The following is a 12,372-nucleotide window of genomic DNA, read 5'->3' on the forward strand; positions in this document are numbered from 1 at the left end:
GCGCAGAAGCCGACGGGGCCGGGACGGCTGAGCGAGGCTGGCAGAAGGGCCCGGAGCGGAGCGGGCGGTGCCGGAGCTCCGGTGAGGCGGAGGCCGCCGCAGTCCCCGCCCGTTCGCCCGCTCGCCGGGAGGGGCCGAGCGCCGCCGCAGCAGAGCCGCCGCCGGGGCGCGCCGGGCCCGGGGCCACGGGGAACCGCCCGAGGTAAGCGCGGCCCGCGCGGGGGCGAGGGGGTTGCGAGCCGTAAGGAGGCCTCTCCTCGGACAGGGCCTGCCCGCTCCTCCCCTCCCCGGGCCCAGCTGGGCCTGGCCGGAGCGGGCTGGCTGCGGGCCGGGGGCTGCGGGCAGTCAGGGCCGCGGCTGCAGCCCGCGGCGGGCAGCACTTTGCTGCGGCGGAGACAGCGCGGCCCCGCACCGGGCCGCGATGGTCGGATAGGGCTTGAGGAGGCCATAGATGGGACGCAGGAGAGATCCCGATGTGCAGCACTCTCCAGATGTGCCACATCCCGTGCGCTAGCCTCGGATCTCCTCCCCACTAGAGGCATCTGCATGTGGCCGGCTTGGGCTCTGCTGCCTGCCTCGGCATGCCAGGATGCTGCTGGGGATGCACGGTTGTGCAGGGACCCTGCTGCTTTGGCCAACAAGCAGGAGCTCAGGTCGCTGGTGCCCAGCCAGTGCTGTTGGTGTCTGCATCAGGAGCGCCGGTTCGTAGGGGTGGCCATCAACCACGCAGTCATCATCCTGCTGCCTAGAGCTCGCTCCATTCACATGCTGGGTGACAGGATGGTGCCCCAGGACCCCTGCATAGCCCTCCACAGGTAGGCATCTTTCAGCGTGGTGCCAACACCATCAGAGGCAGCTGATGCCACTGGGGGCAGGCAGGATACTTTTGGGGACTGTGCTTTGCTCTGCCCCAGCCTGGGAAAGCAAAGCATCCTGGCTCAAATTGAGGGCCTGTTGCAGAGCAACTTGGGCCTGGAGCTGCTTTTCCTTCCTTTCAGTTTGTCTGGGCATGGGTAAACAACTGTAAGCAGAGCTCTTGGGGAGTATGAGGCTGAACGAAACAAAAGGTGTTGGACCGATTTCTTCCCTTCCATCCCACAGAACAGCCAGGCTAAAAATAACTCTTCGCCTCATGCTGTGTGGGAAAATAAAGGAGACTAGAGAGGGAGTTCTCCCTGATCATAGCAGTTAAGGACCTGCTTGGTTTAAAAGCATAGATAGAATCTTGTGTGCCTGAGGGGGGAAGAGGGGAAAAATATAACCAGTGCCACTGTCTGGGAAATCCCATGGGAAATAAGGCATGTTCCCTTCACAGTGGCAGAGACTGAGCAGCGTGATGAGCTACTGAAGAGGCAGTGCCACCTGCCCCACCATATCTTCATGTGCAGCCTGGGAGCTGCAGTTTAGCCAGCATGTGCCACCAGGTCGGGAATCATGGGAGCATTTCGACTGGGAGTCTGTGGCTTCGGAACAAACCAGGCACATAGCATGGGAGAAGAGTCTGTGATGCTTCCCACCTTCTTTCAGCCATCTACAGCTGTGTGGAAAAGGGGGCTCCAAGAGTGGTGATGGGGAATGCCAACAACTCCCTGATGGCCCTGCCTGTTCCTCTGTGCAGGATGGTTCCCCCACCACCTGTCAGCAAGCCCCACATTTGCCTCTCCACAGTGCTCATCATGACCAGCCTTGTCCTCATGGATGCCTACCTGGTGGAGCAGAGCCAGGGCTCCAGGAAGCTGAGCATCTGTGTCATGGTGGCAGTGGGTGATGTGTGCTTCCTGCTGGTACTCCGCTATGTGGCCATCTGGGTTGGGGCAGAGGTAAAGACAGCTAAGAGAGGCTATGCCATGATCCTCTGGTTCCTGTATGTCTTCGTTCTGGAGATCAAAGTCTACTTTGTGTACCAGAACTATAAAGCTGACCGGAAAAGCCTGGATCTCATAGCCCGCAAAGCACTGACCTTGCTGCTCTCCATCTGCATCCCAGCCCTCTACATGTTGTTGGTCGCCACAGAGCACATGGAGTATGTCAGGACATTCAAGAAGAAGGAAGATCTCCGCAACCGCCTCTTCTGGGTCATTGTGGACATGCTGGACGTGCTGGACATTCAGGCTAACCTGTGGGAGCCCCAGAAGAAGGGGCTGCCGCTCTGGGCTGAGGGCATCATGTTCTTCTACTGCTACATCTTGCTCCTGGTCCTCCCTTGCGTGTCCCTCTGCGAAATCAGCATGCAAGGGATTGGCATCATGCCTCACCGGATGATGCTGTACCCCATGCTGAGCATGCTCACTGTCAACATCACCACCATCTTCATCCGAGGCAGCAACATGCTTTTCTTCAGGGATGCCCGTGTCTCCAGCATCTTCATGGGCAAGAACTTGCTGGCCATCGCCCTGAAGGTCTGCACGTTCGTGCAGTACCAGCGGCACCAGCACCACGTGCCCCCAGGGCTGGAGCAGGCCCCACAGCACAGCTCCCAGGCCCAGCCCTCCCCGGGGCTGCACAAGGCACGGGACCAGCCTGCCTGCCCCGAAGAGCTGGCCCAGGACAACACGTGACAAGGCAGCAGGGACCACAGCCTGGACACTGCTGTACCTGCAGGCCTGAGGCGGGCCACTGAGCTTCCCTCCTGGACAGAGGGCAGTGACCCTGCTCCCTCCCTCCCTGGGCAAAGCTGCTCTGGTCCTCAGGGGTCGCATGGCAAGAGGCCCCCACAGGAGCTCTCTACAGCTGCAGAGCAGCTCAGGACCTCAGCACCCCACTGAGCAAGCGGGGCAGCAGAATGGAGGAGGATGAGGCCCAGTTTGCCTGCCCCCTCCAATTGCTCCCCATGCCCTCTGGCCAAGCAGGACTCAGACTGAGGGCTGCACAGGGGCACTGCTGTTGCGGTCCCTAGCTCAGTGCTTGGTGACAGCCTGCTCTCTGTGCTGGGGGAGCATGGGCTGGGCCTCCCTCTGCCCATCACTCCTCTCAGCCAGATATAAGCCTGGGGGGCCCTGAGGGAGGACTGTCCTTTTTTGTATCTCTCTCTTTGCAATAAAAGACCTGAGCCCTGCAGCCTTGTCCTGTGTGTGTCCCTGCTGGCAGGCAGGCCCCCTGGCTCCTGTGGGTGCCTGTCCCTCAGGTGATGGCATGACGAGCTGCAGAGCGCAGATGGGGAACAGGGCCTCATTCAGTGACCTGGGGAGAGCCTCCCAGGCACCTGGGTCTGAAGCCATTCCTCTTGGCCAGCAGTTGGGAGAGGAAGGGTCCTTGTGAGTCTGGTGGGATTTCAGGGTGTCACTGGGGGGTAGGGGTAGAAGCTTTATCAGCCATTACTGCCTGTGCAATCAGATGCAGTTACAGTAGTGGTGCCAACCATGCCCAATGGCTGCCTTCCCCAGGGACCCCCAAAGCAAGTCCCTACATTCCACCTGAGGGGGACACCAGGGTAGGCTGGTAAGAGACACATGGCCAGGACAGCATTAGGAATGAGTATAATAACCCAACTGACTCCTTATGCTGGGAGGCCGCAGGGAAGAGCAGCTTCCCTCACGGTAGAAATCTCTCTGGAGATGTTAAAAGCATAGAATCACAGAAGCAGCTGGGTTGGAAAAGACCTTCAAGATCATCAGGTCCAACAGTTCCAAAGCCACCAGTAACCCATGTCACTGAGGGCCTCCTCTACACTGTTTATGAACACTTGCAGGGACAGTGACTCCACCACTGCCCTGTGCAGCCTGTTCCAATGCCTGACTGCCCTTTGGGAAAGGAATTGTTCCCAATACCCAGTTTAAACCTCCCCTGGAGCAGATTGAGGCTGTTTCCTCTTGTCATAGAATCATAGAATAGTTAGGGTTGGAAAGGACCTCAAGATCATCTAGTTCCAACCCCCCTGCCATGGGCAGGGACACCCCACACTAAACCACGTCACCCAAGACCTCATCCAACCTGGCCTTGAAAACCACCAAGGATGGAGCATTCACAACCTCCCTGGGCAACCCATTCCAGTGCCTCACCACCCTCTCAGTAAAGAATTTCTTCCTTATATCCAATCTAAACTTCCCCTGTTTAAGTTTGAACCCGTTACCCCTTGTCCTGTCACTACAGTCCCTGATGAATAGTCCCTCCCCAGCATCCTTGTCCTATCCCTTGTTCCTTGGGAGCAGAGCCCAGCCACCTCCTGACTCCATCCTCCTGTCAGGCAGTTTTAGAGAGCAATAAGGTACCCCCTGAGCCTTCTCTTCTCCAGACTGAACCCCCCCAGGTCCCTCAGCCGTTCCCCATCACACTTGTGCTCCAGGCCCTTCACCAGCTCCGTTCCCTTCTCTGGACCCACTGCCACCTGCCCCAGTGCCACCACAGCAGTGGTTGAGCTGGGCAATGCCCCAGGACTTCCCCTGCTGCAGATTATGGGTCCAGGAGCTGGCAGGCAGTGACACGCCTGGGGGCTCACCCCTCACCACTAATGTGCTGAACAGAAGTGGGTGACCGCCCACCTTGCAGGACAGAGGCATTTGGTTCCAGAGGAGCAGAAGGCAGGGCTGCTGTGGGGGTGCACTAGGTCTGTTCCCAGCTGGGCAGGACCTACCAGCAGGGATGGGTATACATGGACTCAGGAATGCTGCTCCCACATGGCCCCTCAGCATGGCCCTGGCAGCTGTGACACAGGGGTGAGCCACCTCCAGCCTGTCCAGGCCCTGGTCTTCTTCCCTTCTTGTACTGAAGTACACGTAGAGGTTTGTTCACCTTTGGATTAAAACATGAGAGCAGAAACCAGCAGATCAATGCCACAAGAGTCAGGATAGCCTTGGGCTTGGTGCTGCCACCAAACTCTCCTCTGAAAGCACAAGGATGCTGCTGGCTCTGCATGCCACATCCTGAGGCAAGAAGAGGAAGCAGCAGCCGGGCACAGCACAAAGCAGTAAGCCACACACAGATTAAAGGCAGCCAAGGATCCCCATGTGGTCTCTAGCCAAGCTGGTATGTCCCATTTCTCCTGCCTTGCCCAAGTCACCCCAAAACCCATCACCAGAGCAGATCTTGCCGCACCCACAGGAAATGCAGATGCTTAGCAGCACCGTTGGGTGGGTGTGATGGAATTGCTCATCATTCCATCTCTTGCCCATCACAAGGCCCTTTTCCAGGCTCCCCACAGCACAGCTGTGCCCAGGGCCACTGTGCCCTGCAGAGCTGAGGCACTCACCCAGCACATGCACTGACCTGTCAGCTTGTCTGCGTCACATCCACACCTCCTTGTCAGCACAGCTACAGGAGATGGGGACAATGAGTGAGGAGAAACGAGAGCTGGTGCTCAAATATAACGTTGGAGAGAGAAGCATTAACTCCCAGAGGTTCACTTTCGTCTGTACTGGCAGTGCTGCCAGGAATAAAGGCAAACAGAGGCGTTTTATTTTGTACACTGCACTTGTGAGACTACATCCAGACACTGCATCCAGGCTGCTCCCCCAGAAGACAGATGCTGGTCCTCTGGGCTGACTCCATTTGAGGATGTGAAAGTTGTCAGAGGCACAAGCACTGCAAGGAAAGGCTGAGGAAACAACAGAGTTTATTCACACTCAGGAAGAGAAGGCTTTGGGGAGACCTAACAGACCTCTTTTTCCCCCACCCCCCAGACCTATGACAAGAGAAGATGAGGACAGGCACTTCCCTGAGAACAAGACAATATTTAGGGACTAAAACCAGGCAGGTTTCCTAGATCAGGATTAAAAGGAGTTTGCATCTTGAGATGCCCAAAGCAGTGGATCAGAGGCCAAGAGAGGTGGTAGCACCTGTCCTTGGATTTTCCCAGAGCCAGCTGAAAAAGCCCTGGGCAACCTGGTCTGAAGCCAGTGCTAGCCCTGCTCTGAACCAGAGCCTCTCTGCCCAAGAGAGGCCAAGAGGCTTCCTATTCCCACCTCAGGTGGTGAATAGTGAGACCTGGAGTAGAGGCAGCAATGCAGGGTAGGGCTTGTGCTCTCACAGCTACAGGAAGAGACGGGCAGGTGCAAGGACAGGGACAGCTCTCAGTGACAAGCACACCTGCATGACAGACTTGTCACCACCCAGGTGTGGTGTAAACCACAGCGAAGACGACATTTCAGCCACAAAAAGCACTATCTTCTTTAGTTCAGACTCTGCTGCCCTACGTCAGCACTGTACAGTGATGGATACCGGGAAGAGGGCCTGGCTCGGGCAGAGCGAGTCCCAGTGCCAGACAAGAGCACATCTGTCCAGCAGTCACAAGTTCTTCTGCGAGGGCAGGTGGCGCTTGTCTTTGATGGCATTCCTCTTCCTCTTCTTGCTCAGGAAGCTTTCCAGCTTCCCACTCCTCTTCAACTCTGCATACTTATCAGCTAGCTCCAGTTTCTTCATCTCAGCTATAAAGAAGAGGGAGCAAGGTTTTAAACTTCCAAATGAAGCCTGAATCACCTCTACAGACCAGCCCTTCCTCACCTCTCCCTCCCTGGCTCGTCGCTTGAATACCAGCACTAGAACAATCTCTCCACAGCTCCGTGGAATATTATGGTCAGCTCAATTCCAGTGCTGGAATTCCTGTCAGCAGTGCTAGGTCTTCCTGCAGCATGAGTACTTACATTTCTTTAGGAAGAAGGGCTTCTTTCCCTGCTTGGCCAATTCCCTCTGTTGTCTCTTCCAAGACAGCTCCCTCTCCCTCAATTTCTGCTGCTTTTTCTGTGCCTGTTCTTGCTGTGTCTGCACAGAAAGGATGACCTATGTCAGCATCTAGGCAGACCTCAGGGCACACACCCTCTCCTCTAGTGCATTGCCTCACAGGAGAGGAGATGCTGCACTGAACTCACCATGCGGTTCAGGAGCTGCTGGAGTTTCTCCTTCTGCTCCACATTCCGGCATTTTTTCAGCTGCTTCTGAATCATCTGAAGAAGACAGCAGAAAGCTGGATCACTGCCTGCTGCCACCTCCACTGCGAAAGGCAGAAGCTGCCCTTGCCGAAGCAAGGCTCTTCTGACCAAGAGAGGCACACAGCATCACCTCTTTCTCCTGCTTCTTGATACTGTCCAGGAAGCTGTAAGTCTTCATAAATATTTCAGGCTTATACTCTCCAGACAGGTCATCAAATCGAGGGTCTCTGTGGACCTGAAGGCAGGGAAGGTAAAGGTAAGACCTGTGGCCAAGATAATCCTGTTAACAGCCTGTTTACTGTCCTTCCATGGATCAGACCTTGTCTTTTTTTGTACTAGCAATATCATGCACCACCACTGAAAACATCTGCAGTTGGCAAAGATAGAGTCCAGTAATGGGGCAGCAGTCCCTCACCAAGTCAATCACACCTGCATCCAGTCTGCCAAGCAACTGGCATTTCCATATGCAAGTCTACCACCCAGGAGCAGCCAATTCAAAGAACAGCAACTGAAGTGCTGCCTCCAAACACCTGTAACTCCCAGACCAAGAGCTGGCTGAACATGTGTTGTCATGGTGATGGATTTGGGAATTCAGACCTATCTAGGTTTTCACAGATTACCTGGGTCAGGTCATACAAAAAAGACACACAAAAAGAGATCTCTGACTGTGGAAATTAATATATTAAGATAATCCAGCACTGATAAATCAATGTTATGCTCAGATTAGAAACTAGGTGGACATTTGAACTTCCAGGGTGATTAGTACTGAACAATGACCACAGCTTTCAGTGCAGCTGTCACTGGTGGCAGCCACTACATCTTCTAGGTACACGTGGGGCTCAAACATTTGAGTTACTCCTCTAGTTGTACATCCTGCAGGGCAGCAGGTTATACAGAGGGCAGCTGCTCCTGCACTCAGAGAAACACCAGCACTACCTGTGCTCACCGAGCCCTGACCCTCCAGAAACAGCCCGTGTCGTCTATCAGCAGCACTGAGGGAAGTCAGCTCCCCAGCTGGGGAGAGGAGCACTCACCTTCTTTCTGACAGGGACGACCTGGCGCAGAAAAGGTACAGGCTTCTTGGCAGACATCTCCAATGGCCTGAAAAAGAGGAAAGTGTACTTAGGAGCAGCAGAGGACAGAATGAGGCACAGGTAACGTGTCAGGAGGTCAGCCAGACCCTCATGAGAGTATTAGTGCACAGTGCCAGAGCAGCAGATTCTCCACTCAATGCTCACCATACCTACAGAGAGGTGCCTTGGTCAAGGCTACTACAACCAAACAATCTATAACTGATCTGTAACACCATCCTATCAGTAAATGGGCCACATGATTATTCCTCTCCCTCTCCATATTTTCATTCATCATGCACCAACCCTCTTCTATTCCTGGCCTACCAACTCATCCACTCCTGACTAATACACTGCAAAGTGAGAACACAGTTGGGAATTTCTGCACTGATTTGAGAGCCTGATTTGAGAGGCCAAAGCTGAAGCCAGCTCAGTTCCAGGGCATTTCCCTGAAGCTCTTTCTCTAAGCAGCTCACTTCCAAACAAAACCATGAGAGAAACAGCATGTGAGATTTACAGCAATGCACTACTTTAAAGGATTAGGGGAATTAAAGAAAAACAGGATTATATAAACTGTGTGGCAGAAAGAGAGACACTGTGTGAAGATGTTGCACTACTCAAAGCCCCCCAGACCTGGGTAAAAGATAGAGCAGAACTATTATTGTAATCAACTGTTCACAGCAAAAGAAACATTAATCAATAGAGATTCATCAATAGGTTAAGAAATACCAGTGTAACAAAGGAAAACTGTACAAATCACTCGGACACAACCCTAAGGACTGAAAACCAGCTAAGTAAAGCATACAAAGGGTAATGGTATTACAGCTGTTACCAGTGAGGGCATGAGGAGCACCATGAAAAGATCTAGATCTGATGGTTTTTGTTGCGTTGAACACAGGGAACAGTCTGTGATGATGAATGCTGGGGGAGTGAGGAGGTTTCAACACAGACGAGCATCAGGAGGAATGAGATTCCAGAACAAGTTGCTGTCCCTACAACTCCCCAGCCAGCAGGAGCCAGGCAGAAAATGCTCATGGGCTGGAAGGGGGTTAGAAAACAGCAGGTAACAACGTAGGGCCCAAGGAACATAAGAAAAGCACTATTATACAGCTTCAGAGACAAGCATAGCATGCATGGGTTAAAAAAGCCTTAACACAGAGGGTGCAAAGGAACTGAGTGTTGATTTAGCTATCAAGTAACAGGTTGGGGATTTGAACAGGACAGGATATCAAGAGCTCTGAAACAGCAACAGAGCATTCCCAAATGAAACACTATAGTGAAACACGTTATCATGTAGCACATTAAAGGACAGCTACACCAGCTCCAAGGCAACGGAAACACAGCAAAGAGCTCCCAGTATAACTTCTGCAGTGCAGAGAACACACAGGCAGTTTTCTGGGGGACAGAGCCACCTCTTTACCCCTTTTTGCCTTGCTGCTGCTTCGCTGTAGCTTTGGTAGGTTTGGCAGTTTTCTTCCCACTGGTCACTTGCTTGCACACGCTTGTTCTTGAGTCATTCTGCATTTGCAGCAGTTCCTCAAAAGACACATGAGAGAGATCTGGAAGAAAGTGAGGAGATACCTGAACTGAACAGCTTCCCAAGGCACTTCCCACCCCCTCATTCACAGAACCCCAGACTGGTTTGTGCTGGAAGGGACCTTAAAGCTCATCCAGTTCCAACCCCCTGCCATGGGCAGGGACACCTTCCACTAGAGCAGGTTGCTCCAAGCCCTGTCCAACCTGGCCTTGAACACTGCCAGGGATGCGGCAGCCACAGCTTCTCTGGGCACCCTGTGCCAGGGCCTCAGCACCCTCACAGGGAAGAATTTCTTCCTAATGTCTCATCTCAATCTCCCCTCTGTCAGGTTAAAGCCATTCCCCCTTGTCCTGTCCCTACAGGCCTTTGTCGAAAGCCTCTCTCCATATTTCTTGTTGGCCCCTTTAGGGACTGGAGGCTGCTCTGAGGTCTCCCCTTAAGGAGCCTGCTCTTCTCCAGGCTGAACCAGACCAGCTCTCTCAGCCTGTCTCCAGAGAAGAGGTGCTCTTGCCCTCTAATGTTATCACAGAGGTGCTATTGCCATCGCTAAAGCCCTTGACCAAGGCTGAACTAATGAGACATGAGGGAAGCTTCTGGCATCTTCTCACAGAAGCCACCCCTGTAGCCCCCCTGCTACCAAACCCTTGCCATGCAAACCCAGCGCACTGCCCCACGACACAGCTTACTGCGTGCTCTGCCCACATCTGTTGCCAAATTCAGGGATCAACATAAGGTCAGTCACACTGGCTCAGAGCATGGACTCACCCTCCCAGTCACTCTCATCTTGGCAATCACCAAGACTTCCTACTTCAGAATCTACTCGCATCATGCAGTAAATGCACTGAGGGTATCAAAGTGCTGCCTCAAGTGATGTTTTCTTTTTCCTTTCTCGGAGCACCCAGGAACCCTGCTCTGTCAAAGCTCGTCAGTCCTCTGGGAAGGGTTAAGGGAACACTGTCTATCCAGAAAACAAATGATTCCAGGACTTAGACAAAAGCAGGTGCCACTGTGCTGCTGTTCAGATTCAGTGCAGACAGCTCTAGGCTGCTGCACTATAAGAAAAATCCATGCTAGTTATACAAGATCCTGGTGTACAGAGCAATTAATCACTATAGAGGGTAATAGCTGAGTCTCACTGAATACTCAAAGCATTGCCACACAAACAAAAGACTCTGAGCAAGGACAGTCAAAAGGGACAAAGAAAGCATTAAAGGGAAGGAAGAATGATGTGGAAGTTATTCTGACGTTCCATGGAGACAGACAAGACACGGTCACTTTCACTACAATACTCCATTTGGCTGCACTTCCAAAACAATACCCTTAAAATAGCAAAGGCTTACAAGATGTCAGAGAAATGCTCCAAGCTTGGGGCAGAGTGGCTGGAAAGCTGCCTGGAGGAAAAGGACCTGCAGGTGCTGATTGATGGAGCTGAACATGAGCCAAGAAGCAGCCAACAGCATCCTGGCCTGTATCAGCACCAGTGTGGCCAACAGCCAGGGCAGTGATCATCCCCCTGTACTGGGCACTGGTGAAGCCGCACCTCGAATCTTGTGTTCTGTTCTGAGCCCCTCACTATAAGACAGACATTGAGTTGCTGGAGTGGGTACAGAGAAGGGCAATTGTAGAACGGTTCGGGCTGGAAAGGACCTTAAGATCATCCAGTTCCAACCCCCCTCCCATGGGCAGGGACACCTCACACTAAACCACATCACTCAAGGCTGCATACAACCTGGCCTTGAACACTGCCAGGGATGGAGCATTCACAACTTCCTTGGGCAACCCATTCCAGTGCCTCACCACCCTTACAGTAAAGAACTTCTTCCTTATATCTAATCTAGTAAAGGGTCTGGAGCACAAGTGTGATGGGGAATGGCTGAGGGACCTGGGGGGGGTTTAGTCTGGAGAAGGCTCAGGGAGGACCTTATCACTCTCCACAACTGCCTGAAAGGAGGATGGAGCCAGGAGGGGGCTGGGCTCTGCTCCCAAGCAACAAAGTATAGGACAAGAGGAAACAGCCTCAAGCTGCACCCTCAGGTCCTTTTCCATGAGCAGCTTTCCAGCCACTCTTCCCAAGCCTGGAGCGCTGCATGGGCTTGGTGTGGCCCAAATGCAGGACCCATCACTGAGCCTGGTTAAACCTCACACTATTGGCCACAACCCATGGATCCAGCATGTCCAGACTCCTCCCGCAGATCAGCACTCCCAGCCAGCTCAGTGTCATCTGTGCCCTCGTCCAGACTGGACAAAAATCCGCCAAACCACGCTAAACAACACTGGAGTGAAGGAGCTGGAATGGGGGAAAGAGACCAAGCCGCTGCCAATTCCCTTCGCACCGCACAGGCGGCGGTGACTGCACGACCACAGTGGGAGATGCGCTGCCTCGGGGAGATGCCAAGACCGAACCCGCCTCATCGTGCTCAGCGCCCTGAGGGGTGACGGCACCTCCGGCGCTGGGACCGCCGCCCTCCCCGGAGGGCCCGCCGGGGCGAGGCAGCCCTCACCTGTCCCGCAGGCCCCAGCCGCCTCCTCCCCCGGGGGACTCTCGCTGTCGTCGCTGCTGTCGTCGCTGCTGTGGTCGCTGTCGCTGTCCGCCACCTCCAGCCCCGCGAGCGGCTCATGCTGCTGCTGCTGCTGCTCCTCAGCAGCGGCGCCGCGCCCGCCGGGCCGCGGCCGCCGCATCCCCAGGGAAACCGGAAGCTGCCCACGGAAGCGGAAGTGGCGGTGCGCGAGTAACACGGAACCACGCGGGTGGGGAAAGGCGTTTATTGGCTCAGGCAGGGCGCGTAGTGCGCGTGCGCGGCTGGGGCCCACGCCCCCTCCCGCCCGTTGCCTAGGAGACAGGCCGGCGCGGCGGCGTGCGGGCCGCAGGGCCAGGCCTCGGCCTCCGGCTCGGGTTCGAACCAGG

General features: G+C 54.5%; 1 protein-coding gene and 1 pseudogene across 5 annotated transcripts; one reads left to right on the top strand and one right to left on the bottom strand.

Annotated features, from left to right (window-relative positions):
* The first annotated feature begins 1,560 nt into the window (after positions 1-1,560).
* On the top strand, positions 1,561-3,055 carry LOC308220279 (transmembrane protein 121 pseudogene; annotated as a pseudogene). Its single transcript has one exon. The product of its transcript is annotated as a transmembrane protein 121 pseudogene (transcript).
* A 2,309-nt stretch (positions 3,056-5,364) lies between these two features.
* RRP36 (ribosomal RNA processing 36) lies at positions 5,365-12,158 on the bottom strand. Of its 4 annotated transcripts, none has more exons than XR_013956636.1 (8): positions 11,969-12,158; positions 9,351-9,489; positions 7,895-7,961; positions 6,991-7,095; positions 6,801-6,875; positions 6,576-6,693; positions 6,154-6,359; positions 5,365-5,517 (listed from the first exon to the last, which is right to left on the bottom strand). XR_013956636.1 is itself a non-coding variant. In XM_080616027.1 (7 exons), the coding sequence occupies exons 1-7, from the start codon at positions 12,144-12,146 to the stop codon at positions 6,220-6,222; spliced, it is 822 nt and encodes a 273-aa protein (XP_080472153.1). In that variant the 5' UTR covers positions 12,147-12,158; the 3' UTR covers positions 5,532-6,219. The 4 variants fall into 4 exon arrangements, 1 of the variants encoding a protein (XP_080472153.1); XR_013956637.1 differs by having other exon boundaries at positions 5,365-5,530; XR_013956638.1 differs by having other exon boundaries at positions 5,365-5,530; positions 6,022-6,359.
* Between the last annotated feature and the right edge of the window lie 214 nt (positions 12,159-12,372).

This window comes from Psittacula echo (genome assembly GCF_963264785.1).
Source record: "Psittacula echo genome assembly, chromosome: 4".
NCBI classification, from domain to species: domain Eukaryota; kingdom Metazoa; phylum Chordata; class Aves; order Psittaciformes; family Psittacidae; genus Psittacula; species Psittacula echo.